General features: G+C 42.5%; 1 protein-coding gene across 1 annotated transcript in view; it reads left to right on the top strand.

The window, feature by feature from the left end:
- Positions 1 to 22,383, top strand: part of LOC310780289 (protein NLRC3-like) — a gene marked incomplete at its 5' end in the record, with an annotated part of 36,295 nt that extends 13,912 nt beyond the window's left edge. The window contains 2 exons of the mRNA XM_083640848.1: positions 12,151 to 12,197; positions 22,313 to 22,383. Of these exons, the coding sequence (XP_083496974.1) occupies positions 12,151 to 12,197; positions 22,313 to 22,314 (49 nt within the window). The remainder of the gene's footprint in view (positions 1 to 12,150; positions 12,198 to 22,312) is intronic.
- Positions 22,384 to 23,918: the final 1,535 nt, after the last annotated feature.

Raw genomic sequence — 23,918 nt, 5'->3', positions numbered from 1 at the left:
TGTAAGTCACTTTGGATAAAAGCGTCTGCCAAATAACGTAATGTAATGTAATGTAATTCTCGACAGAAACCACTCCGATTTGCATGTTAAAACAAGTTTGCAGCCTAGGAATAACTGGAAAACATTTTATTGATCTATTAACGTCAGAGGAAGCCAGGATTAGTCAAAACGATATCAGAATTACACAGCATGTCTGCCGTGTGACTTTTCCGGGTTTACTGTCCTGCGTGGGGGGGTACAGACGGAGGTAGGGGACGAATTTCGAGGTTTGACTGACAGATTGAGGGCGAATGGCATTACGAGATTTACTCACAAGCTCGTTTGAATGCTTTTCCATTGGTTGCATTTGGTAAAAACCACACAGAGACGTGAAGTGTGACCAATGGCATTGATTCATGACAAAAAATAAAAATCAGAAAAAATAAATATTCGAGGTCCTGGCGCGACTAGGGATGCAGCGGTTTCCGGTTTGAAGGTATATGTGACGCCCATGGCGGGCTCCTAGGTGAGCTTCTCTCTATTAAAAACCCAACAACGCCACCTAGGTTTAAAGAGCCTAGGACTCTTTTAAATAGCATTCAAATTCGGATGGGATAAGGGTGACAGGGTACAAGGTAAAGGGGGAAGAGTCACAATCAATCGACCCAAACAAATATTAAAACAGGTTCGTTCTATCGGGTGGAGAGCAGTTAAAACCAGTGGTGTATAAAAAAAGGTGAACAAGAACACAGTGCCAGGGAATAACAATGTTTAATTTCTAAAATATTAAAATACAAAAACAGTGGCTATCTAAATCTAAAAAATAAAAGACAGGGAGTTAAAATGCAGCTATCCAAAATGTATTTTAAAATGCAGCAGCTAAAAATGTCCTCTTTAAAATGCAGCAGCTAAAATGGCCAGGCTTAACCTCTGGGCCTGGCCCATAAAGTGCACGTGCTGGGTCACTGGGGGGGAATCCTGCATCCACCATCCAGGGGCCTCCTTTCCTCTTCAGGTCGAACCTGCAGGCGGAAACTGGAGGGGAGTCAACTGTCCTTTTTTTGTTATACCATTACTCGGTAATACCACAGACACAGGAAACACCGGGATTGTCGGAGACTTACGCGGAAGGGAGAGATTTGACGCTCCCTCTGCTGGCCGCTAGCGAGCGGTGTTTCAAGGCTGGGTCTGGTCCAGGTCTGCCCCACTGCTTCTCGTCAGTTGCTCCGGCCAGGTTAAAAACAGGTTGCTGCTGCTGCTGCTTGGTTCTGCTGCTCTAGCGGCGAGCCGGGGAGCCTCACCCCGCCTGTGGGTCTCAGTAGCCTTGGTGGGCAACGTTAGGGTCTCCCCCCCTCTCTCCCATTTCCCGTCAGTCCTCTACGGTGCGCCCATAGGTACGCTGGGAGAGAGAGGGGCCCAAGCCGCAACGGCGCATTTGCCCACCCCTTACCTCCTTACCCACAGGCAGAGCCGTCAGCTGCTCCCCTCTCCACCCCTTCTCGTCTGATGTGCTCCACTGTCAGTCACTGTCCTCCACTGTCCTCCCGCATTCCTGTATCAACAGTTTCTATACCCCGCACCAACAGGTTAAGTCCGTCCTCTGGAGCCAGCCTATTGGTTGGCTCATCTCTCTCTTTTTCTCTGATAGGCCACCTGCACTGTCCATCTCTCGTCACAGGTGTGTTTCACTCAGCACAGATTGCTGGTGATTGACGCTAAATGAGCAACAGGTGTGTAGCCATGGTCAAGCTTGAGACAATTAACAAAAACCAAGTCTAGACAATAAGAGCATGCATAAATTCAAAAGGACACAACAAAACAACCCAAAAATAATTAAACACTGCAAACAAAACTTGCACATGCTTGTAAGTAAAGCACTGCAAAGGAAATAATAAATACAAAACACTGTCTCACTGCCCGGCTCACATATACCTCGGTTTCAAAAAGTCATGGTATCAAAACCATTACGTTTTGCCGTCATACCTTCCCCACGGTATCACCTGTTTCCCCCTGAGAGAGAAAGTGCCCAGACAGAGTGCAGTTACGCGGCCCCTCCCCCCAGCTGCCCAGTCTCAGCAATCAGTGTAGCTGTGATCGTCAAGAAGTCATCAAGTCAATCGTTTACTCCCGTGTGTAGGCTATTGTAATTCAACGTGATAATGGCTGCTGAAGGAGAATCCCCAGAACGTTCCCCCGGGCGGCGGGCCGCGGGCCCCGTCGAAAAAGACAAACTCTGCGGTGTGTGGGAATATTTTTGGTAAAAGCAGGGATGGCCAGGGAGGATTAGAGGGGGCAATGCCTCAAACTTGAATCAGCACATCTACAGGAAAAACACCCGTCCTTCCTTATTTGCCAAATTCAAGGTACGTTAAACGTCTTGCGTCATCATACATCGTATCGGACATAATCCATTTCCACCGGCAGGAGGATGAACGTAAAATAAACACTGTCATAGGCTAACGTTATCGATAACATAACTAATTAGCACTCAGCTGTCTTTGCTCTAACTAACGATAACGACTTGACTGAGCGAACGTCTTATGCCGGCCAGCACGTCTTTATCAAAACGTATTGCACTGAAGAGAAGTAACAACAGTCATTAAATAAGATGCAGAGGTGTGTGTGTGTGTGTGTGTGATGCACAGAGGCAGAAGTGTGTGTGTGTGTGTCACACAGAGTTCGTAAAACACCAGCAATTAAAAATGGTTCCACTGTTAAAAAGGTGAGACAATGACAATAGGGAAAGTTTAAATGGTTTAATAATTAAAAGTGTACCCAGGTCAATTAAAACAATAATCAACAATTCCTAAAAGTCCAGTTAAATCCTAATAAAAATGTCCGAGGAGGAGAAGGCTCTGCTGGGGTGTTGTGGTGGGTAGAACAGTCCAATGTCCGATTCGCTGGCGTCCCGTCACAGCACTCTGGCCCGACCCTTGGCTGGCTGTAGAGCTGCTGTGGAGGAGGAGAGCCACATTCAAAGAGGGTTGATGCACATGCACACAGGCTTGGTTGAGTCACGTTCCTTTACTTAGCTTATAGCGAGCGTTGAACCAAGTCTTTCCATCCGTGGCGACTCGTCCGGCTGTGTCTGATCAGGCTGCGTCTCGTTGGCCTCTGCGTCATGCTGGGCTCTGCTGTGGAGGTGCCGCGTCTATGTGCCGACAGGTCGCAATGCCGATAGCCCACAAGCAGAACCAGCTGAGCGAGGCGGCGTGCAGCGTGTCGGTGGAGCTAACCTCTCCCAGCCCCCACGCCAAACCTAACCTCCCCCCATGCCTAAACCTAACCTCCCCCAGACCCTAACCCAAAACCTAACCTCTCCCAGCCCCCACGCCAAACCTAACCTCCCCCCATGCCATGCCTAAACCTAACCTCCCCCAGACCCTAACCCAAAACCTAACCTCTCCCACCCCCACGCCTAAACCTAAGGTCGGCATTGCGGGTGGTCGGCATAGCGGGTGGTCGGCATAGCGGGTGGACCCCGCTGTGGAAACATAAATGAGGCCCTCAGTCTGGGTTTGCATTCAGGGGTTAGCTCACACACACACACACACACACACAAGGCTTGGGTTCAGCTCATCACGTTCCTTTACTTAGCTGATCAAGCGCGTTGAACCAAGCCTTTCCGCCTCCGCGTCCCGTCTGGCCCTGTGTGTGATCCGGGTCTGGTTCGCCCACGTCGGTCCATTCCAGCCACTCGTCCTGCCTCGATCTACTTGCTCTGCCTGTCTGTGTCAGTGCTCTCCTCCTGTACACCTGTCTCCAATCCTTTAAAAGCACATCTCCAAACACCTTGTCTCGTTGTTAGCCAATCCGAATGTCTTGAGGCTGTAAGGGGGTGTGGTCAAGTCCATGTTCACAGCTGTTCCCATTCAATGATCCTTCAGTTCAATCATGCAATTGTATGACACACCAAACTCATGCAAAAGTAAAATGAGAATGCATAACTAAAACCACACAGCACACAATAAAAACAAATTGATAAATAGTGATAAAAGCCACGCTGTAGAATTAAAGCCACACAATAGAATACAAGGCATGTAAAATATAAGGATCATAGGTATAAAACAACTTAAAGGATGTGCCACTGTGACATGTGTGTGTGTGTGACGCACAGGCAGAAGTGTGTGTGTGTGTGTTTACATTATGTCTGCTTGCATCCATTATACAGTAAGCTAGCAATGTGCTACACTATTTCTCCTATTTCTAGACTGTGCTGTACAGCAACTTTCTTCCAAAATCTCTGGATCTCTAATATTTGCCCTACAGTACATTTGGATACAAATAAAAGTGTCCAGTGCCCAATCTGATTTGACAAAAGATAAGCATGTGTGTTTTAGTTTTACATAAGTTAATTAGATGAAATAAATAAAATAAAATTCATTTTGTTCAATAACCCAAAAAAAAAAATTGGCTATTTTTTTGTTGCCAGATTTCACAATAACAGATAAAGGTCCGCGATACCGTGATACCGTGGTATTTTTGTCCAAGGTTATCATAGCCTACCGTCAAAATCTCATACCGTTGCATCTATAGGCACGACAGCGACGATATGATGTTTTACTCACCCAAATAACATTAGTTTCATTCTGATCCCCCTAGAAGATATTCAGATCCATGTAGAGTCCTGGAACTGGCCAAAACAGGCATAAATTGGGCATATGTTGTTCACACTGTAAATAACATATTTCCTGTCACATCGTGGTTCATTATGGTTGTTATATAATTATGAGAACATGAATTAGCTATGTAACAAACCTCTGTGCTGCCGACAGCCTGCTCTGTTTGTTGTCCGAGTGTCCGTCACATAGATAACACTTCCCGCTTTCTCTCCCACTGCTGTTTGTAATCGATATATGGCCTTATTCCATACGAGCGGCAATTGAATTGAATCGCCGCTGAAATGACACTCTCCGCTAAAGCGCTCTTATCTGACCTCCCTTACATGAGTGCCAAGGCGGCCATCATGAAGGGGATTGAGCTCCCCCCAGCAGCCATAGCCTGCTCTCAGATGATGTCTATAATATATCTATATATATTCCCTTCTGGCCCAGCATACCAGATAGCAGCATACAACTAAAGGAGTGTGTTTTGCTGAACCCAGCAAAGAAAAAACCCCGGCAATGAGGTGGGCTGACATTACGAGGGTAGCTAGCGAAACCGACTCCGGTTTTCCCTCTGTCCCACCTCTAGAAACCAGCCTGGTGGCTATCCTCCTTCCCAGATCAGCTCTCTTTGGGCACCGCAAATTGACACCCACCGCCGACAGAGATGTGACCTACGCCCAGCTAACGGAGAAATCTCATCGGTGTGCAGCACAGACAATGGCGGCACAAAACAATATGGTACTGCTGGCCTCAGCCATCGAGTGGCGTTCCCCCCGAGATTGCCACTGAGGTGGGGAAATATATGATGGCGATTCTCCAGCTGGCCCAGGCATCCACCGTCAACTCTTCCCGAATCATAGCCTGGCAGACACAGATACAAAGAAACATCTGGCTAAACAACTCTCATATTCCGCCCAACGTTCATAAAACTCTGTTTGATGGCCCTATTTCCCCTGACAGGTTATTTGGCCCAAAACTACAGAATGTAGTGAGCCCTATGCAACAAGCTACAGAGGAAGAGGAGAGGCTACACAAACTGTGTAGTCTAGCCACCTAGCCGACACAAAGGGCCGAGGTCTGGCTCGGAAAACTAGACATGAATGACCTTTCTGAGGCATGCCTACTAAATAAAATAAAATTCCCATAAACGAAAAAAAAAGTGTGGGATGGCAAGAGTGAGATATGCTCCTTTCTGCCATCTACATCATAGGATGACAGCATTCACTATGCCTTTCAAAAAAGTTATGACAGTGAGGTGCATGATCATGAAATTTAAAGAATAAATAAGGTTCTCCTATTATGAAAGATTTATGACACAGCTGAAAAGCTCATAAATTAATTCATAAAAGAAAAGAAAACCTTCCTCTCTTATAAAAATTAAGACGAAAGGTTAGAGCATAATTATTGGAGAAAAACTAGTGAAATCTTTATTTATAAGTCCTCTCTCAGGCTATATCTTTTATTCAACTGAAAGATGTAAACAGCCATGATACACTTATTTCAAATAAGAAGCGGCAATGAGAGAACTACGTAAGTGCTTATGCAAAGACACTGACAGTAAGGAAAAGGTTTTTCCCCCTCTTGACCCCTCTTCTACATCCCCTTATATTCGTTCAAAATAACTTCTCTGCCTTTGGGTAGTTTCGGTGCTAAAACAAAGGACTCTCTAAGGAGGGTTATCTTGTTTTTCCCGGAAAAACACATACCCAAAGGTGCTATGTTCGCCCATGTTTTTTTTGTCTTTTTCCAAGGTTATTATTCTTCCCCCACGAACCATAATTTGGTTAGCAGAAAATACTACAAAAAACAAGGCTTTTTTCTGGAAAGGCGGACACGACTCATCATAAACTGCACATGCTACAGTATGAAGAGACAATCCTCTCTCTAAAAACCATGGAAATAGGCTGGAATTATACCAATACTTCTCCTATTTTGAACTGCAGTATAACACGTTTTTGGATTAAACACAAATATTTCCCCAAAAGCGCAAATTCTCGGGACGTCAGATGTGCCAAAAATGGGGTAGTCTGGTCCCTCCCCTCCCGCGGAGGTGTGGCCTAGGACGACCTCGTATGTCACCAACCTGAGCTAATGACCGGTCGACAGCCACCCAGACCAGGTGTGTCACAGTGTGTGTTGACTACATCAAGCTCCGCCTTTTGGTTCCAGAAACTAGGTCCAGGGCGAATGCTAATAGAAAATGAATAATAGCAGAGGTCGTTTGGGCCTGAGCACACTGCTAGACGATAGTGAAGAAATGTACTATTGGGAGGAGACGAGCAACAGATAAGCCAGGGGATTATACCCAGTTTGCGGACCTGAAAGGGGAAGGTCTGCAAAGGGGCGGGTCAATGGTTGGTGATACCTAAACTTTTAGTTTCGAGTCCTAAGCAAGTCATAGTATGCTCTTCCATTTTAACAACAGAGTAATAATCTATACTATAATGAGGATATCGTCTGTCTCTCTCTCTGTCTCTCTCTCTGTCTGTCCTTCGCGTATCTCCAGAACCGTTGTTCGGATCGACTTGAAACTCGGGGGTGCGCTGATGGCGACCCTACAGAGTGCGGTGCCCTGTTTTCGTGCCATTCGGACGCGAAACACTTTCGATATTAATACATTTGTGTTCAATCAAGCGTGTGCCCCTTCAAGCCCTGGCTGATCTGGGCTAAGTGTCAACACTGCTGTGACTACAGTCGTTGAGTAAACAGGGTCGTTAACTAAATCAACATTGAGTCCTTGAATGGGGGGGGGGGGGCTGAAAAACATTTGAGAACCTCTGCTCTAGGGCATCACCACTTCCGCGAACCCGCATCCTGTGTAATTGCCAGAGTAAAACCTGACCATTTCCACCACTGCTTATGGATGAGCATCATCTGCTGCATGCCATCAAGAACCTTTGGTCAGATCGACTTCAAACTTTGGGAGTGTGCCCTATTGTGCAGTGCAGTGCCCTGTTTTGTGCAATTCGGCATAGCGCCACCTACTGGCAACATAGAAAATGTGGTTTATCTCAAGAACCATTCGTCAGATCGACTTCAACTTTGGGGAGTGTGCTGAGGGGCACTCGACACAGTGCAGTGCCGAATTTCGTGTAATTCGGCACAGCGCCACCTATTGGCCACACAAAAAGTGGTTTATCTTGAGAACCGTTCGTCCGATCGACTTCAAACTCGAGGAGTGTGCTTAGGAGGAGTCAAGGAGGTGCAGGGAGCTGAATTCCGTGTAATTTGGCATAGCGCCACCTACTGGCAAGACAAAAAGCGCTTTATCTCCATAGCCATTCATCTGATCCACTTCAAACTTCGTAAGTGTGCTGCTGGGAACCTGACATAGAGCAGTGCCGAATTTTGTGCAATTCGGCACAGCGCCACCTACTGGCAACACAAAAAGTGCTTTATCTTGAGAACCGTTCATCCGATTGACTTCAAACTTGGGGACTGTGCTCCTGGGAACTCAAAGTAGTGTGGCGCTGAGTTTCTTGCAATTTGACATAGTGCCACCTGCTGGCAACACAAAAAGCAGTTTATCTTGAGAAACATCTGTCCGATTGTGACTTCAAACTTGGGGAGTGCGCTGCTCGATGCCCGATGGAGTGCGGTGCCGCATTTCATGCAATTTGGACTTATTCCAGGACTGTCTGTATGTCTGTCCTTCGCGTCTCTCGAGAACCGTTTGTCGGATCGACTTCAAACTTGCGCTTAGGGGGACCTGACAGAGTGCAGTGTGTGCAGGGGGAAGCACCCACGGGGTGGTGCATGGGGGAACGGGCACTGCACTAGTATATAAAATTTACACAAATCATGAATGCTTTTTAAAGTTTGTATTCATTTGTTAAAACAAGTTTATACTATTGTTTACAGTAGATATTTATGTTGGCTACTATAGGCTATAGTCAAGTTCCTTGTGTATTTTTTTCTTGTGTTTGTTCCTGCAACCCAATTTTCAGCCTGTTCTTCTATTCTTACATATTTGGCTTTTATTTACAATTTGTAAAGCACTTTGTAATTGTGCTATATATGCTATATACAATAGGCTAGATTAGGCATGTTTCTCCTTCCTGTTGATATCAAATCTTTCATAATGGTTAACAGTAGGCTAGATTAGGCCTGTTTCTCCTTCCTGTTGATATCAAGTATTTCATAATGGTTAACAGTAGGCTAGATTAGGCATGTTTCTCCTTCCTGTTGATATCAAGTCTTTCATAATGGTTAACAGTAGGCTAGATTAGGCCTGTTTCTCCTTCCTGTTGATATCAAGTCTTTCATAATGGTTAACAGTAGGCTAGATTAGGCCTGTTTCTCCTTCCTGTTGATATCAAGTCTTTCATAATGGTTAACAGTAGGCTAGATTAGGCCTGTTCTACCTTCCTGTTGATATCAAGTCTTTCATAATGGTTAACAGTAGGCTAGATTAGGCCTGTTTCTCCTTCCTGTTGATATCAAGTCTTTCATAATGGTTAATAGTAGGCTAGATTAGACCTGTTTCTCCTTCCTGTTGATATCAAGTCTTTCATAATGGTTAACAGTAGGCTAGATTAGACCTGTTTCTCCTTCCTGTTGATATCAAGTCTTTCATAATGGTTAACAGTAGGCTAGATTAGGCCTGTTTCTCCTTCCTGTTGATATCAAGTATTTCATAATGGTTAATAGTAGGCTAGATTAGACCTGTTTCTCCTTCCTGTTGATATCAAGTCTTTCATAATGGTTAACAGTAGGCTAGATTAGGCCTGTTTCTCCTTCCTGTTGATCTCAAGTCTTTCATAATGGTTAACAGTAGGCTAGATTAGGCATGTTTCTCCTTCCTGTTGATATCAAGTCTTTCATAATGGTTAACAGTAGGCTAGATTAGACCTGTTTCTCCTTCCTGTTGATATCAAGTCTTTCATAATGGTTAACAGTAGGCTAGATTAGGCCTGTTTCTCCTTCCTGTTGATATCAAGTATTTCATAATGGTTAATAGTAGGCTAGATTAGACCTGTTTCTCCTTCCTGTTGATATCAAGTCTTTCATAATGGTTAACAGTAGGCTAGATTAGGCCTGTTTCTCCTTCCTGTTGATCTCAAGTCTTTCATAATGGTTAACAGTAGGCTAGATTAGACCTGTTTCTCCTTCCTGTTGATATCAAGTCTTTCATAATGGTTAATAGTAGGCTAGATTAGACCTGTTTCTCCTTCCTGTTGATATCAAGTCTTTCATAATGGTTAACAGTAGGCTAGATTAGGCCTGTTTCTCCTTCCTGTTGATCTCAAGTCTTTCATAATGGTTAACAGTAGGCTAGATTAGGCCTGTTTCTCCTTTTGACGGTGGGGGTGGATCAACGCCCCCCACGTCTCCTATAAAAATATTACAGCCACCGAACGTGTACAACCCATTCCACCGACCCACCAAGTGGCGACAGTGCTCTCCAAACTAGAAAAAGAGGGAGCCAAAACTGCACGGGAACGCGTGAGGAAACCATTCTCTCTGTAAAATGGATTGGGGAAAACGCTTTCGTTTTCGCGCTGATTGCTGGCGGTGCGGGATTGCAAATTTGCATAATAGATTACGGGTGGAACACACTTTGAAACACGCAGCATAAATATGACCAGAATCGCAAAAGCTTCATCAAAGCTCTCAACCAAAACTCCAAGAAACGAGCGAGTCCATCCAGACTTCCTCAAAGAGCGGCCGCGCAGACAGGCACAGCAGCAGCAAAGCAGTGAGACTGGTGACGCGAGGTTACAGCAGCAGAAACGAGCTTGTGACACGGCCGCTGCAGCCAAGAAGACACACACGGAGGGAGGAGTTGGAAGCAGAGGGGGGTTTCCTGCTGTTATGGAGGAAATTACTGTTCAAAACTATTGTTTAGATGTCTGACGTCTTACTGATGCCAAAAATGAATGGTTAAAGTGACTGTTCTATCGAATTTCACAAAAAGCCGTTTATCTCAGAATAATTTTTCTGACGCTGAAACCATGCTGTATTCAACTGCTAATGCTTACATAACTACTAACTCTACAAACTAACTCTTTTAGACAGAGAAAGCACACATTCTATTAGTTCTTTTGAGATATTGTGTGTTCACAAAATCTTAGCAGAAAAGAATCCTCGGGTCTTGAAAGATGAGCCAGAATCCTCAAAAAAACCCTCTGGCAGAACCTACCTACAGTAAAAAAAAAAAACGGCTGGCAGTGAATGTGTTAATAGGCTAGATTAGGCCAGTCTCTGCTTCCTGTTGATATCAAGTATTTCATCATGGTTAACAGTAGGCTAGATTAGGCATGTTTCTCCTTCCTGTTGATATCAAGTCTTTCATAATGGTTAACAGTAGGCTAGATTAGGCCTGCCTCTCCTTCCTGTTGATATCAAGTATTTCATAATGGTTAACAGTAGGCTAGATTAGGCATGTTTCTCCTTCCTGTTGATATCAAGTATTTCATAATGGTTAACAGTAGGCTAGATTAGGCCTGCCTCTCCTTCCTGTTGATATCAAGTCTTTCATAATGGTTAACAGTAGGCTAGATAAGGCCTGTTCTTCCTTCCTGTTGATATCAAGTCTTTCATAATGGTTAACAGTAGGCTAGATTAGGCCTGTTTCTCCTTCCTGTTGATATCAAGTATTTCATAATGGTTAAAGGAACACTCTGCCCATTTTCAACCAGCTTTGTATCATTAGAATATCAGTAGTAGGCCTATATCAGAAAACTGTAAACTTTTTTGAAGTCTGTCATTTAATTTGACAGGTATTGAGTGTTAAAGTGTGGACCAGTGACATCACTAGTCCACACTAACTCAAATTAATAACTCATGAACTCAAATCAACTCTCAATAACTGTCAAACTAGATGAATGACAGACTGTTTGACAGTTATTGAGAGTTGATTTGAGTTAATGAGTTATTCATTTGAGTTAGTGTGGACCAGTGATGTCACTGGTCCACACTTTAACACTCAATAACTGTCAAATTAAATGACAGACTTCAAAACAGTTCACAGTTTTCTGATATACTACTGATGTTCTAATGATACAAAGCTGGTTGAAAATGGGCGGAGTGTTCCTTTAACAGTAGGCTAGATTAGGCCTGTTTCTCCTTCCTGTTGATATCAAGTCTTTCATAATGGTTAACGCTAGATTAGGCCTGTTTCTCCTTCTCATCAGAAATGTGGGGTTTTCCTTTGCATCTCTGGCTAGTTGGTTGGTTTAAAAAGCACACATCAGCTGACAAACAAACAGGCAAGATGGCCGTGTCTCACAAACTGCGGTAACAACCCTGATTGCGATGCATATTCCCAATGCGCTGTATACATGTCCAAAGAAGGCGCCTAAACCCGAATAATATTGGCATATTCCACATCTTAATCGGAAAAGTCTAAATTCAGAAAAAGGCCTAATTCAGAAAATCCAACCGGAAGTGTTTACATGACTCTTATCAAATTCAGAACATTGTCATTTTCTGAATAATAGTGGAATATTAGTGTGCATGTATACGTAGTCACTGGGAAGTTCAGGAATGAGGTTTACTGTTTGTTTATCAAATAGATTATATTGATCTGACTTTATGTAAATGTTTAACCCCCTTCCCACAGTGTGGACCATGGTGGAGTGCAGATGTTGAAACCAGGTCTGAGGAAGTGTAAGTGTGTATTTAATTTGATTATTGAAAACATAATATTCCTATTTAAATACAAACATCATCAGAATCAGAATCAGAATCAGAAACACTTTATTGCCAAATGCATCACAAGGACACACAGGAATTAATTCTGGTGAATCAGCACACTCGGCAAGATACAAATAAACATACATACGTATACGACAGTGAATACAAGACATTCAGGACATGAAAAAGCATAGTTGGTTACAACTAGGGGTGTCCGATATTATCGGCCTACCGATATTATCGGCCGATATTAGCATAAAAAATCGATATCGGAAAATATCGGTATCGGTTTTCATGCCGATATTTTTTTTTTTTTTTTTTTTTTTTTTTAAATACAGGGGGAGTCTCACTGAGAGCAATGCTCTCTTTTTCAGGAGTGCCCTGTTCACATTCACACACACATTCATACCTGGAAGCTGACCAGTACAAACACAGTCTGATCTGTTGGCCACTGAGCAGCTCCACTGGAGCGGTTGGGGTTAAGGGCCTTGCTCAAGGGCACCTCAGTGGTGGTAATGAGGGAGGGGCAAGCGCTGCCTTTTCACTTTCTCCACCCAGATTTATCCTGCCGGTCCCAGGGATTGAACCGACGACCTTCTGGTCACAAGCTCGCTTCTCTAACACTTACAACTTTAACACAACATGCATATTATATATTAAACTCTTCAGCTACATTAAGCTACATTATGTAACTTGTTACGTGAAATTTTGGTGGAAAAAAAGCCCGCTTATATCGGTATCGGTTGATATCGGTTGATATCGGTATCGGAAATTAAGAGTTGGACATTATCGGATATCGGATATCGGTAAAAAAGCCAATATCGAACATCCGCTTTTGACATATATTTACTCAAATCTTACTCTGAAAAAAAATGGCTGACAAAATGCTTCTTCATGAAACTGAAGAAAATAATGAACAATTAATCTGTTAATAAATTAACAACCACTAAACACAACCTATGTATTGTCACAGTCTGACAGCCACACACCCACAGACACCCGCACGCACGCACGCACGCAAACACACACACACACACACACACACACACACACACACACACACACACACACACACACACACACACACACACACACACACACACACACACACACACATTTTAACAATTTATTTATATCCACATAGAAGTGCAGTACATTCACAAAATGGACCAGTGGCATCATCTCACAATACAGACCATAATATTCAGTTCTCAGGGGTAAAAGTAGCAGTGCCTCCTCCATATATGGTGCTGCTAGCAGAGACAGCACAGTACTTTGCAAGCCGTTTAGCCTTTTTGGGCATCCCAATTTATTGAAGCCCTCTTACGAACAACCTGTGAGTATGTCCTAGGCTGCCAAATATGAAAGCAAATAGTTTGCACCTGCAACCAGCTGTGAGATCTTTTATCTTTATCTTTATTGTTTATTTGAGGAGGGACATTACACAATAAATATATTGCACCAGAGATAGCTAAAAGCTAATTTGCATCTATAGTCCCTGGGCGCACAGAGTCCTGTGCGCACACAGTACAGATGGTGTTTAGGAGTGGTTAGTATTTAATGAGCTTGGTCATAAAGCCTTCCTCTAGGCTAGTCAAAGGTGCAGACTACATCTAGAACAAACACTTCTCTGGAATCTTCATTAACAAATACAACATCTGGAGTCTTGACAGCCACACGTGGAAAAAGGACCTGGGCTATTATTACAGAGGTGGAACATGGAAGGATTTGACAGGATGCTTGTACCTTCTCACTGAGGGTGGGACATTATTTGATGTCCTGTGCTATGAGGTCCACTATTCTGTGGTGACATGCTGTGTCCATTCCTTTGTGAGCATAACAGCCATTCAAGATGTGTGACATTATTTCACTGACCGTTCTGTGGTGTGATGCAAACAATGGGGGACCTGAGTGGAGAGCAGATAGAAAGGTTGAGTCTGGTGGGAAGGACCTGGCTTGTACTGTGAATGTGACGATGTCCTCATTGAGTGCAGTGTTCTGAGACAGGATGATCAGCAGAGAGAAGACATGCACATTATCCCTGCAGTTTTAGTCCAGTGGAGTGTTGTTGTTGCTGTTGGTGTAACTCCATAAAAGTTGGCCTGCCACCTATTAAGTGTTAACAGGTCCACCATATATGTGGCTGTTGCCTTGATCACAGTTCCAGAGTCACACTGCGTCCACTCCAGGGACACTCCAGCTCGGACCCAAAGATCATTCAGATCCGGCCAATTGGACCAGACCCTAACTCAAGCAGAGTGAGGGTCAGATTTCCAAGCTGGGTGTCCTTCTGAATCCAAGAAGGTGGGGCTCTGAGTCTCTGGCCAGTCGGACCCTGTGTCTCCTTAGGTCCAGGAACAGGGAAGATGGAGCCAGCTCCCTAACATCTCTGTCATCATTATTCAGCATTATTCAGAAGGTGGTAAATCTGGTAGAATGCTGGTAGAAATCCATGTCTCATTTGGTACACCCAGCCCTCCCTCCCACTGGGGATCAGGCCCGGTTCTACGGGGGTGCAAAAGCATGCATTGCACCCTTATTTTAATTGTCTGCATGCTCAGTTGAAAAGTTAAAAAAAAAAAAAAAAAAAAAAAAAATTTTTTTATAAATGCTACAGCTGCACACTTACTGTTTAAACTTGAATTATAGTTGTTGTTTTTCTTTGTTCTTTGATGTGATTTTATGGCTTTTTGGCACCTATATGTAACCTTTTAAGGTTGAGATAATTGTATTATCATTATATGGTCCAAATATTTCAGTAAAGCACTTGAAACACTTGAAATATTCTTGCTTGGGTGGTATCATTCTACTTGAAATGATGGTCAAACGCATTATTTTTAGTAAAATAACATGTCAAATTTGCCCGGCCTTTGGCCGGGCATCTGCACCCCTTCCTATCTAGGATGCACCCCTAGTCATCTTGTTCTGGAACCGGCCCTGCTGGGGATGAAAATGTCACAGGTGCTGTGTGTGTTGAGTCCAGCTTTCTCACTAAGCTCAGTGCTCAGTGTTTTGTCATTCATTTCACTCAGCACTTTCTGTTGAATATGAATGTTGAGCCACTTTCAGACATGAACTCCGGGTCAGGTCAGGATTGCTTGCCCTGAGCCTGACCCGGGGGATACGTGAAGTGTACTGTACCCTTTCAGACATGAGGCATGTTGCTTTCATACATGTACTGTACGTGGAGCACTTCCGGGTGTAAAGTAAAGAGGGGGCAGGGGTGGGGGGAATTTGGACATGACCACACAATGGGGAGTTGGGAAAACTAACCACACAGCTGTAGGCTACTTCACTGTCTGAGCATAGCCTTAAGTGAATCGCATTGACATTCAACAAACTATCACAACATGCAGTCTAAAAAACAAGCTGCTAAAAATACATAATGGGCGATAACTGCCTAACGTTCACGGCAAATAATGGTTTGCGCATAACGTTAGTAATTAAACAACCCTACAACTCCAGAGGAGGTTTTTCCAGTGAGGCATAGGAGGATGGTCCTCCTCTATTAGATTGGGGATTTTATATTAAATTTTTTTTTAATTTTTTTATTTTTATTTTTATATTTTTCATTTTTCATTTTTCATTTTTTTTATAATAAAATATCAATCAAATTTGTTTTCTCTTATGTGCAGAGGCTCATTTTTTTATTCATTATATTCTTATATGCTTAACACATTCACTGCCAGCCGTTTTTTTTTTTACTGTAGGTAGCTTCTGCCAGAGGGTTTTTTTGAGGATTCTGGCTCATCTTTCAAGACCCGAGGATTCTTTTCTGCTAAGATTTTGTGAACACAAAATATCTCAAAAGAACTAATAGAATGTGTGCTTTCTCTGTCAAAAAGAGTTAGTTTGTAGAGTTAGTAGTTATGTAGGCATTAGCACTTGAATACAGCATGGTTTCAGCGTCTGAAAATTTAAGCTGAGATAAATAGCTTTTTGTGACATTCGATAGAACAGTCACTTTAACCATTCATTTTTGGCATCAGTAAGACGTCAGACATCTAAACAATAGTTTTGAACAGTAATTTCCTCCATAACAGCAGGAAACCCCCCTCTACTTCAAACTCCTCCCTCCGTGTGTGTTCTTCTTGGCTGCAGCGGGCGTGTCACAAGCTCGTTTCTGCTGCTGCTGCTGCTACTGCTGCTCCTGTCTGCTGGCGGCCGCTGGGCGAGGATGGGCTCGCTCGTTTCTTGGGGTTTCGGTTGAGAAACCCCAAGAAACGGGGTTTCTTTTGCGATTCTGGTCTTATTTATGCTGCGTGTTTCAAAGTGTGTTGCACCCATAATCTATTATGCAAATTTGCAATCCCCCACCGCCAGCAATCAGCGCGAAAGCGAAAGCGTTTTCGCCAATCCATTTTACAGTATGAGAATGGTTTCATCGCGCGTTCCCCTGCAGTTTTGGCTCTGCTTTTTCTAGTCTGGAGAGCACTGTCCCCACTTAGTGGGTCGGTGGAATGGGTTGTACACGTTCGGCGGCTCCAATATTTATATAAGAGATGTAAAAGGGTTAGATCAACGTCCCACCGTCAAAAATTTTTTTTTTTTTGTTTTACGTATCAACTCGTCATTGGCAGTCAACCGTTGGATTTTTTTTGACGTATCAACTCGTCAATGGCAGTGAACGTGTTAAAATGCTTCAATAACAGTGACCTGAACTGAACTGAACTGAACTGAGCTCCATGCAGAGAGTCACTCTGGCCCTGCTCCCAGCTTGCGGGAGGCAGATAAAAAAACATTCGCCCTGTGGGCGTTTATTTATTTGGTAATTTGTCTAATGAAAAATATGATTGGTTGAAAAACACTTGCAATTCACGGAGAACACGTGAGAGTGATGTGTTTTCCAACCAATCATATTGAGCTGGAAGTGATTACGCCCTTAGCCCGGCCGGTGAAACCAGGTGAAATCTAATTGGTTGTTGGTTGGATAGATTGTTGACATTGATTGACATTGCTGTTGTCCACTGCCTGGTCGCTCACGCTGAAGAAGTAGGAAGTGAAATCAACTGTCATCACAGGCTGTGGATTTCACTGACAGGAAGGATTTACGACTTTTACTGAGATAGTAGCAGCATATCATATTTCCCTCTTATTTTTATTTACTTTTTTATCAATCAGTGTTCACAAGCTAGACAGTCGTTGTATTGGATTACCACCAAAACGAGTTTCGATTTGCGGGAGCTGCGCGATACTGGCTTTTTGCAATGTCAGAAAACTGCAATATTTGCAACGTCTCGACTGCAGCGTTTCCACGACAGACAGCACGGATATTCAAGTAAGTCAATTGATTTCAAGTTATTCGAGCCTTCTATTAAATTCGGCGTGGAAATGGTTCACCGAGCAGCGCTATTTTTGTCGTATTGAAGTTTCATCCTGTAATTTTTTTATACTAAATACTTTTTATACTAAGATGTCGGGAAGGGGGGGTAAATAACGCTCCAAAGTTGATGAATTGGAATGTAACTAACATGTTGATGCAGCAGCACTGTCGAGAGTGTGTCTTCCCCTGTACTGATAATGATGTTATCTATCACATCCGCTAACCTGTTGCTCGTTGAACAAGTCGGCATTTATCAGCTCAGCTGCACCGTTTACAGACGGGTACATTGGACGGTCTGTGTTGTGTCAAGCTAGACGTAAGGGGGAAGATGACAGCAGAAGGAGAGAGAGAGAGAGAGAGAGAGAGAGAGAGAGAGAGAGAGAGCTTTTACGCGTGGTTTCATGGGGCCTCCGATGCGTAAAAGTCCTTCATCGTTCATTCAGGAATGTTTTCAAGATGGCATTTGATTGTCTTGTCTGCCCACCCAGTGCCCAATTCGGTGTCTTTTCTTTTATTCCTGGTGGGAATCTTTTGCTTTGGATAAGGATTTATCTGCTGACTGCATGGATTTCTTTTGTGCACAATCTAATGTGCTTTTTTCCCTCTGTCTCCTGCATTATGAAAAGCTTTATAAATCCAAGCAGTAGGCTAATTCTCAGTAATTTACTTAGGTTACTGTAGGCTACATCACCTTCCAGACGGCTTCTAGAAGAAAAAAATGCTTTTAAATGAGCTGTTTGATAAAACTATTTATAAACCTTATTAATAAAAATGCTTATAAATGAGCCATTTAAATTAAATTAATTAAATTGACAAATGAAAGACTGATGCTGATTTGCAAAATGCAATTTAAAATGTGCATTTTTTAATCCATTTTCATATTCTTGCTTATTCGTTTTCATATTATTTGTCCTTTGCATAATTCATTTCGCCTTTACTTTACCATTAGACAACTGTTTTACTTAAAGCACAATTATGCCACACTGTATACACGTATGGCGCGCACACGAGAAGAAAAAAAACGCCCAAACCTTTGGTCGCCGCACTAGCTTCCTCCCCTGTTTCCAAGCTCACCAGCCACCACTGTACAACTCACACCCAGATGCATGAGTGGAGACAATAGACAATAGACCAGTGAATGGAGACAATAAGTCCAACCTAAATGTAAACCCAGACAAGATTACATTGTAGAACCAATGTTCTAGTAGACATGTTTGCAGTGTATAGAGTTAGTGTAGTAACAGGAACAGTGTTTGCCGTGTATAGAGTTAGTGTAATACAGTGGAATCCGCTTATAGTGATCAACCGCTTATATTGATCAAAAAGCTTGGTCCCGAATCATTCCTATACACATGCTGTTTAAATAATTCGCTTATAGTGATCAATACTGCGCTTACAGTGATCATTTTGGGCCTTGTCCCACTTGAGAACAATGAGAAAATATTTAAAACTACAGTAATTTTCTAATTTTTTACTTACAAACTGCCAATAATGAGCCAACGAGATACAGCAGCGATACACTCTGCATGTCTGTCTGTATATATGGAGAGATTGCGGCATCTCTGTCCAAGCGAGACTGCTGTGTTTGAATCATCTGGAGGCCTAACTTACTGTATGGATATTTAAAGTCAATAACATTCCTTTACTTTATATGTACTGTACTGTATTCATGTAATATATAATGTCGTTTAGATTGTAATCTGCATGAGCAATCAAGAAAAGAAAAAATCAGTTATAATGATCATCCGCTTATAGTGATCAATTTGACCCGTCCCAAGGTGATCACTATAAGAGGAGTGCACTGTAACAGGAACAGTGTTTGCAGTGTAGAGTTAGTGTAGTAACATGAACAGTGTTTGCAGTGTATAGAGTTAGTGTAGTAACATGAACAGTGTTTGCAGTGTATAGACTTAGTGTAGTAACAGGAACAGTGTTTGCAGTGTATAGAGTTAGTGTAGTAACAGGAACAGTGTTTGCAGTGTATAGAGTTAGTGTAACAGGAACAGTGTTTGCAGTGTATACAGTTAGTGTAACAGGAACAGTGAAGAGATCCAGCGCACACCAGGTTGTTAGATTGACTTGTTATTTTATTAAATTACATAAAACATAGCAAACAACGTGTTTCGCAGTAGCTTCACCAGGTTCACTTTACAACTGATTGGCACAGGGGTGGGTTTAAAAAGGCTGTACCAACAGGTGTCACCAGGGGATGATCATTACAGGTCATGTGACAACATGAGTGACAGCGGAATACAGATCCATACATATCCATATCAGTTATACATGTTTGAAAGGACAAGCACACTTAGTTGTGAATATAGTAATATCAAGTATCAAATGTAATAGAAAGATATTAGAAAATAGAAAAATAATCAAAAATTATGTGGAAGAAGAAGAAGAACTGGACGGACAAACCTGTCCTTATTTGTCACACGAACACGCATGCGGCCAGCCACACACACACCCATGCTGACGGTGGCCGGTGAAACAGTCTCTGCATTTATCCCATCCAGGCTTGTGGGCAGCTTTCTTGTGTACAGCGCCTGGGGACCAACTTCAAATGTTGTCGTCACTGGTCAGCTGATGATCTTCTGCATGTGTTTTTTCCCCAGGAGGAACCCCAGTAGGAACCCCAGGGGAGCACGGGGAGAACATGCAAGCTCCACACAGAAAGGCCCTTATATAAATGAATAGGGGTGTCACAATATATCGTCCCACGAAATTTCGCGATAGTAAAACGTCACGATATGTATCGTTGAGATGAAATCTCATATCGTGAAAAAAAAAAAAAAAAAAAATTTTTTTTTTTTTTTTTTCAAAAGTAGACAAAGAAACGTCTTTGTTTGTTGAAGTTCAATGTGTGGAAAGTAGTTCAGTTGAACAAGTCTCTGAAGAGACACATGAGAAGTTATACAGGAGAGAAACCATTCAATTGAGTTTCTGGCAAAACTGTTTACTTGACAGGAAAAACTGAAGATGCATAAAAAATAGACTAAGAAAAGTCTTGTTGTTTGAGTTTGAAGAAAAACTGAAGATGCATAATGAGAATTTATACTGCTGAGAAACCTTTTAGTTCAAAGTAAATCTAAGTGACGGTGTAACTCATTCTATTTCAAGATAAGCCTTATCTCCAATCTCATGTTTTTTCTAGTTGTTATTGTAATAACAATTTCCCACAACAGCATGTTTTGTATTTGTGCATTTCAAATAAAATACTACTTTTCCAGTCATATATTGTCATTATTCAAGTTTAAAAAAATATTGTTAAAATCGTATCGTATCGTATCGTTATCGTGAACCCAGTATCGTGATACGTATCGTATCGTGAACTGAGTGTATCGTGACACCCCTATAAATGAAGAAATGTATTTTGAAAAATACATCAAATTACATTTCATAAAAACTGATAAAGAGCTGCAACTATAAGTCAATTCATCGATTAATTGCCAAATATGACATTAATTGCCTATTTTGATGATCTACTCATCATTTTGAGCTATTTCGGAAACATTTCCTAATTCTCTGATTCCAGCTTCTCAAATGTGGCATTTTCTGGTTTCTTTAGATGGTAAATCATCTCTTTAGTCCTCTGTGACAGTATTCTCCTCTGTGTACCCTCTAACACATTGCATACAGTTCTTCCATTTCAGTTTTAGCTGTTTTTCAGCACAGCTAATTTCTCCCTCACTTTAGCTGTTAATCACCTTATGTGAGGGATTTTGACTTATAGAAAGCATTTCTACATGTTAACCTCAAGTTTTGGAACTTTGACCATGTTTAGCCATAGATATCTGACATCATGTATGCAGGGCTTAAAATGCACTTTGCAAACTAGGGGGGAATTCCCCCCTTATGTTCTTCAGATAGGAGGGATTTATAGACTTTGGGGGGGATTTTTTCAGGCGATACTATAACGACAAATACCTGCTTCTCCTGTCCAATAAGCGATAATACTGTAATTACACATTTTTGTATTTAAAAAAGGAAGTCGTTTACAGTATGCACACCTGAGTCTAAATTACTATGGCTTTTGTCGTGTTTTTTATGCAGACTAAGCCATGGGCTTTTGGTTCTATGAAAGCCTTTATTTTTTTGTATTGAGTGATACACTACTAAAACACTCATATCATATTATATCAGAAGTGTTCTTTGTTTTGTGTTCACAATAGTGATGTCAGTAAGATTTGGTTAGGTCAGAGCTATGGAATATTAAATCATCCATCTTTGCTCACTACATCTGCCTTTCTTACTGTCATTACTGGCAACTAAACCTGTTTGAATTTTGCATTGGGTAGAGTTCTATTGAAGTGACCATAAACCATCTGTGTGTCATTTCACTTTTTATTGAAAATGCTTCCACCAGATTTTCAAGGCTGCTTTATGAGAAACGCCATTTGTAGGCAGGACAAACCCACTGCTCTAAACATGCTCTAATGTAATCACAATGGGAGAGTTCTTTCTGGGCTAATTTCAAATGTAATTTGAGTGGCGACAACATCGTTGACATCACTGGCACTTGGCATAATGTTGAGGGGGTACGGTGGCGCAGTCGGTAGAGCTGTCGGCTCACAGCTAGAAGGTCCTGAGTTCGATTCTCGCCTGGGACGCTGTGGGCGCTGGGGTTGTGTCCCCCCCATATCTTCAGTGCCTACTGCCCAGGTGGGTTATCTCGTCGAAAGGGCCTTTCTGTGTGGAGTTTGCATGTTCTCCCCGTGCTCCCCATTGGGGTTCCTCCGTACATAACCCCCCCACTAAAAACATGCAGAAGATCGTCATCGTCATCCGACCAGTGACGACAACATCCGGAGTTGGTCCCCGGGCGGTGGAAAGAAAAAGCGACCACTGCTCCTGGCCTGCCCCCCGGAGGAAAGGACAAGCCTGGATGGGTTAAATGCAGAGGACAAATTTCACCGGCCACCGTCAGCATGAGTGTGTGTTTGTGGCCGCATGCATGTGTTGGGTGTGTTCGTATGACAATAAAAAGACGGGCTTGTCCTCTACTAACTGTGTAAAAAATAAAAATAAGGAGGATTAACATTATTATCGATATCAGATTCTTCATCGTCAATTACGTAACGCTAAACATCACTGATACTGACGTTACTCGGTGTTGACGTTTCAGCTAGAAGTGCCTTGTTGTTCGACTGTCCTGTTTGTTTTTTCTGAGCGGGTCCCCCTTCTGAGGACGTCGTTTTCCTTTTTAGCCAGCGATCTATCATGTTTGCAAGCAGAGACAGACAGACACCGCCCACCCAACTAGGGGCCATCATTCAACTGTGTGCCATTGGCCGAAACTACATCAGAGTTGCTCGAGTGACATAAGTTATGACATCACAACTGCCCTGAGTGACATCACAGTGGAGGGAATCAGTTGCTCGAGTGACATCACTGATGACATCACAATTGTCAAGTGACATCCCAATCGTGAGCCACACTGCTGCCACACCGCCGCCACCCACTTAATCATGGTTTGAATATGCAGTTGTAGATAGGCCAGTGCATGCAATATCTAATCATCAATTTATATTAGTAATTTATCTCTGCGGGAATTTCCACCAATACGAGGCTTCATTACTAGTTTAGACGAAGAATTGATGTGAAGCCTGACTCAAGACCCACCCTACTCTGCGTCTGATTTGTGGTTGACTTTGTTCTGAGGGTAAGCCAATCAGAGGCGTAGTAGAAGCGACATGTCACATTGCGTTTTTCGACAGTTTGAACCTGTGTCAATGTTAAAAATGTGTCAATTTGAGAATAAAATGACAAAAAAAAGTATTTTATGTATTTAAAATACAGAAAATACAAAGTCTGAAAGCATTTTGATACAAATTACATCTTATTTTTCTCGGTCCAGCCAAATACAAATTACAAAATACACAAATGTAAATTTATTTTGAATACGTATTTTAAATACATGTATTTAAAATACTGCCCATCTCTGTATATCTCTGCCCATCTCCCCTATATATAGGCGAAGGGGTCCGTACCAGGGAGATCTAGTGCCTCATCTCTCCCTATTCACCTTATGTTGCCACGACCACTTTTTCTCTTCCGTGTAAGACACAATTGTATTTGTTCTTCCGGTTCAGCGTTAGCCGGCCGGTAAACATCAGTAAACTGTAAACTAAGAATGAAGTTTGGCAACATTCAGCAGCTACACTGTGGCCAATTTCAGTTACATGCTCATAGCGTTGCTGCGAGGAGCCGATGGCTGTATGCAGTTGGCATTTATCATTAGTTACAAAAGCACGTCGACAGTGTTTTCTCACTGCCAGTAACAGTAGGGGTTGACAGATACTAGCTAGTCCGACCGGTCAGCACAGCCAGCACTCTCAGTCCTCGCTGCTCATTAAAAATGTCCAAATAGGCAT

Source organism: Poromitra crassiceps (assembly GCF_964638095.1).
Source record: "Poromitra crassiceps genome assembly, chromosome: 7".
Taxonomy (NCBI): domain Eukaryota; kingdom Metazoa; phylum Chordata; class Actinopteri; order Beryciformes; family Melamphaidae; genus Poromitra; species Poromitra crassiceps.
Note: the sequence above shows the minus strand (reverse complement) of the source record. Positions and strands in the feature narration are given on the sequence as shown.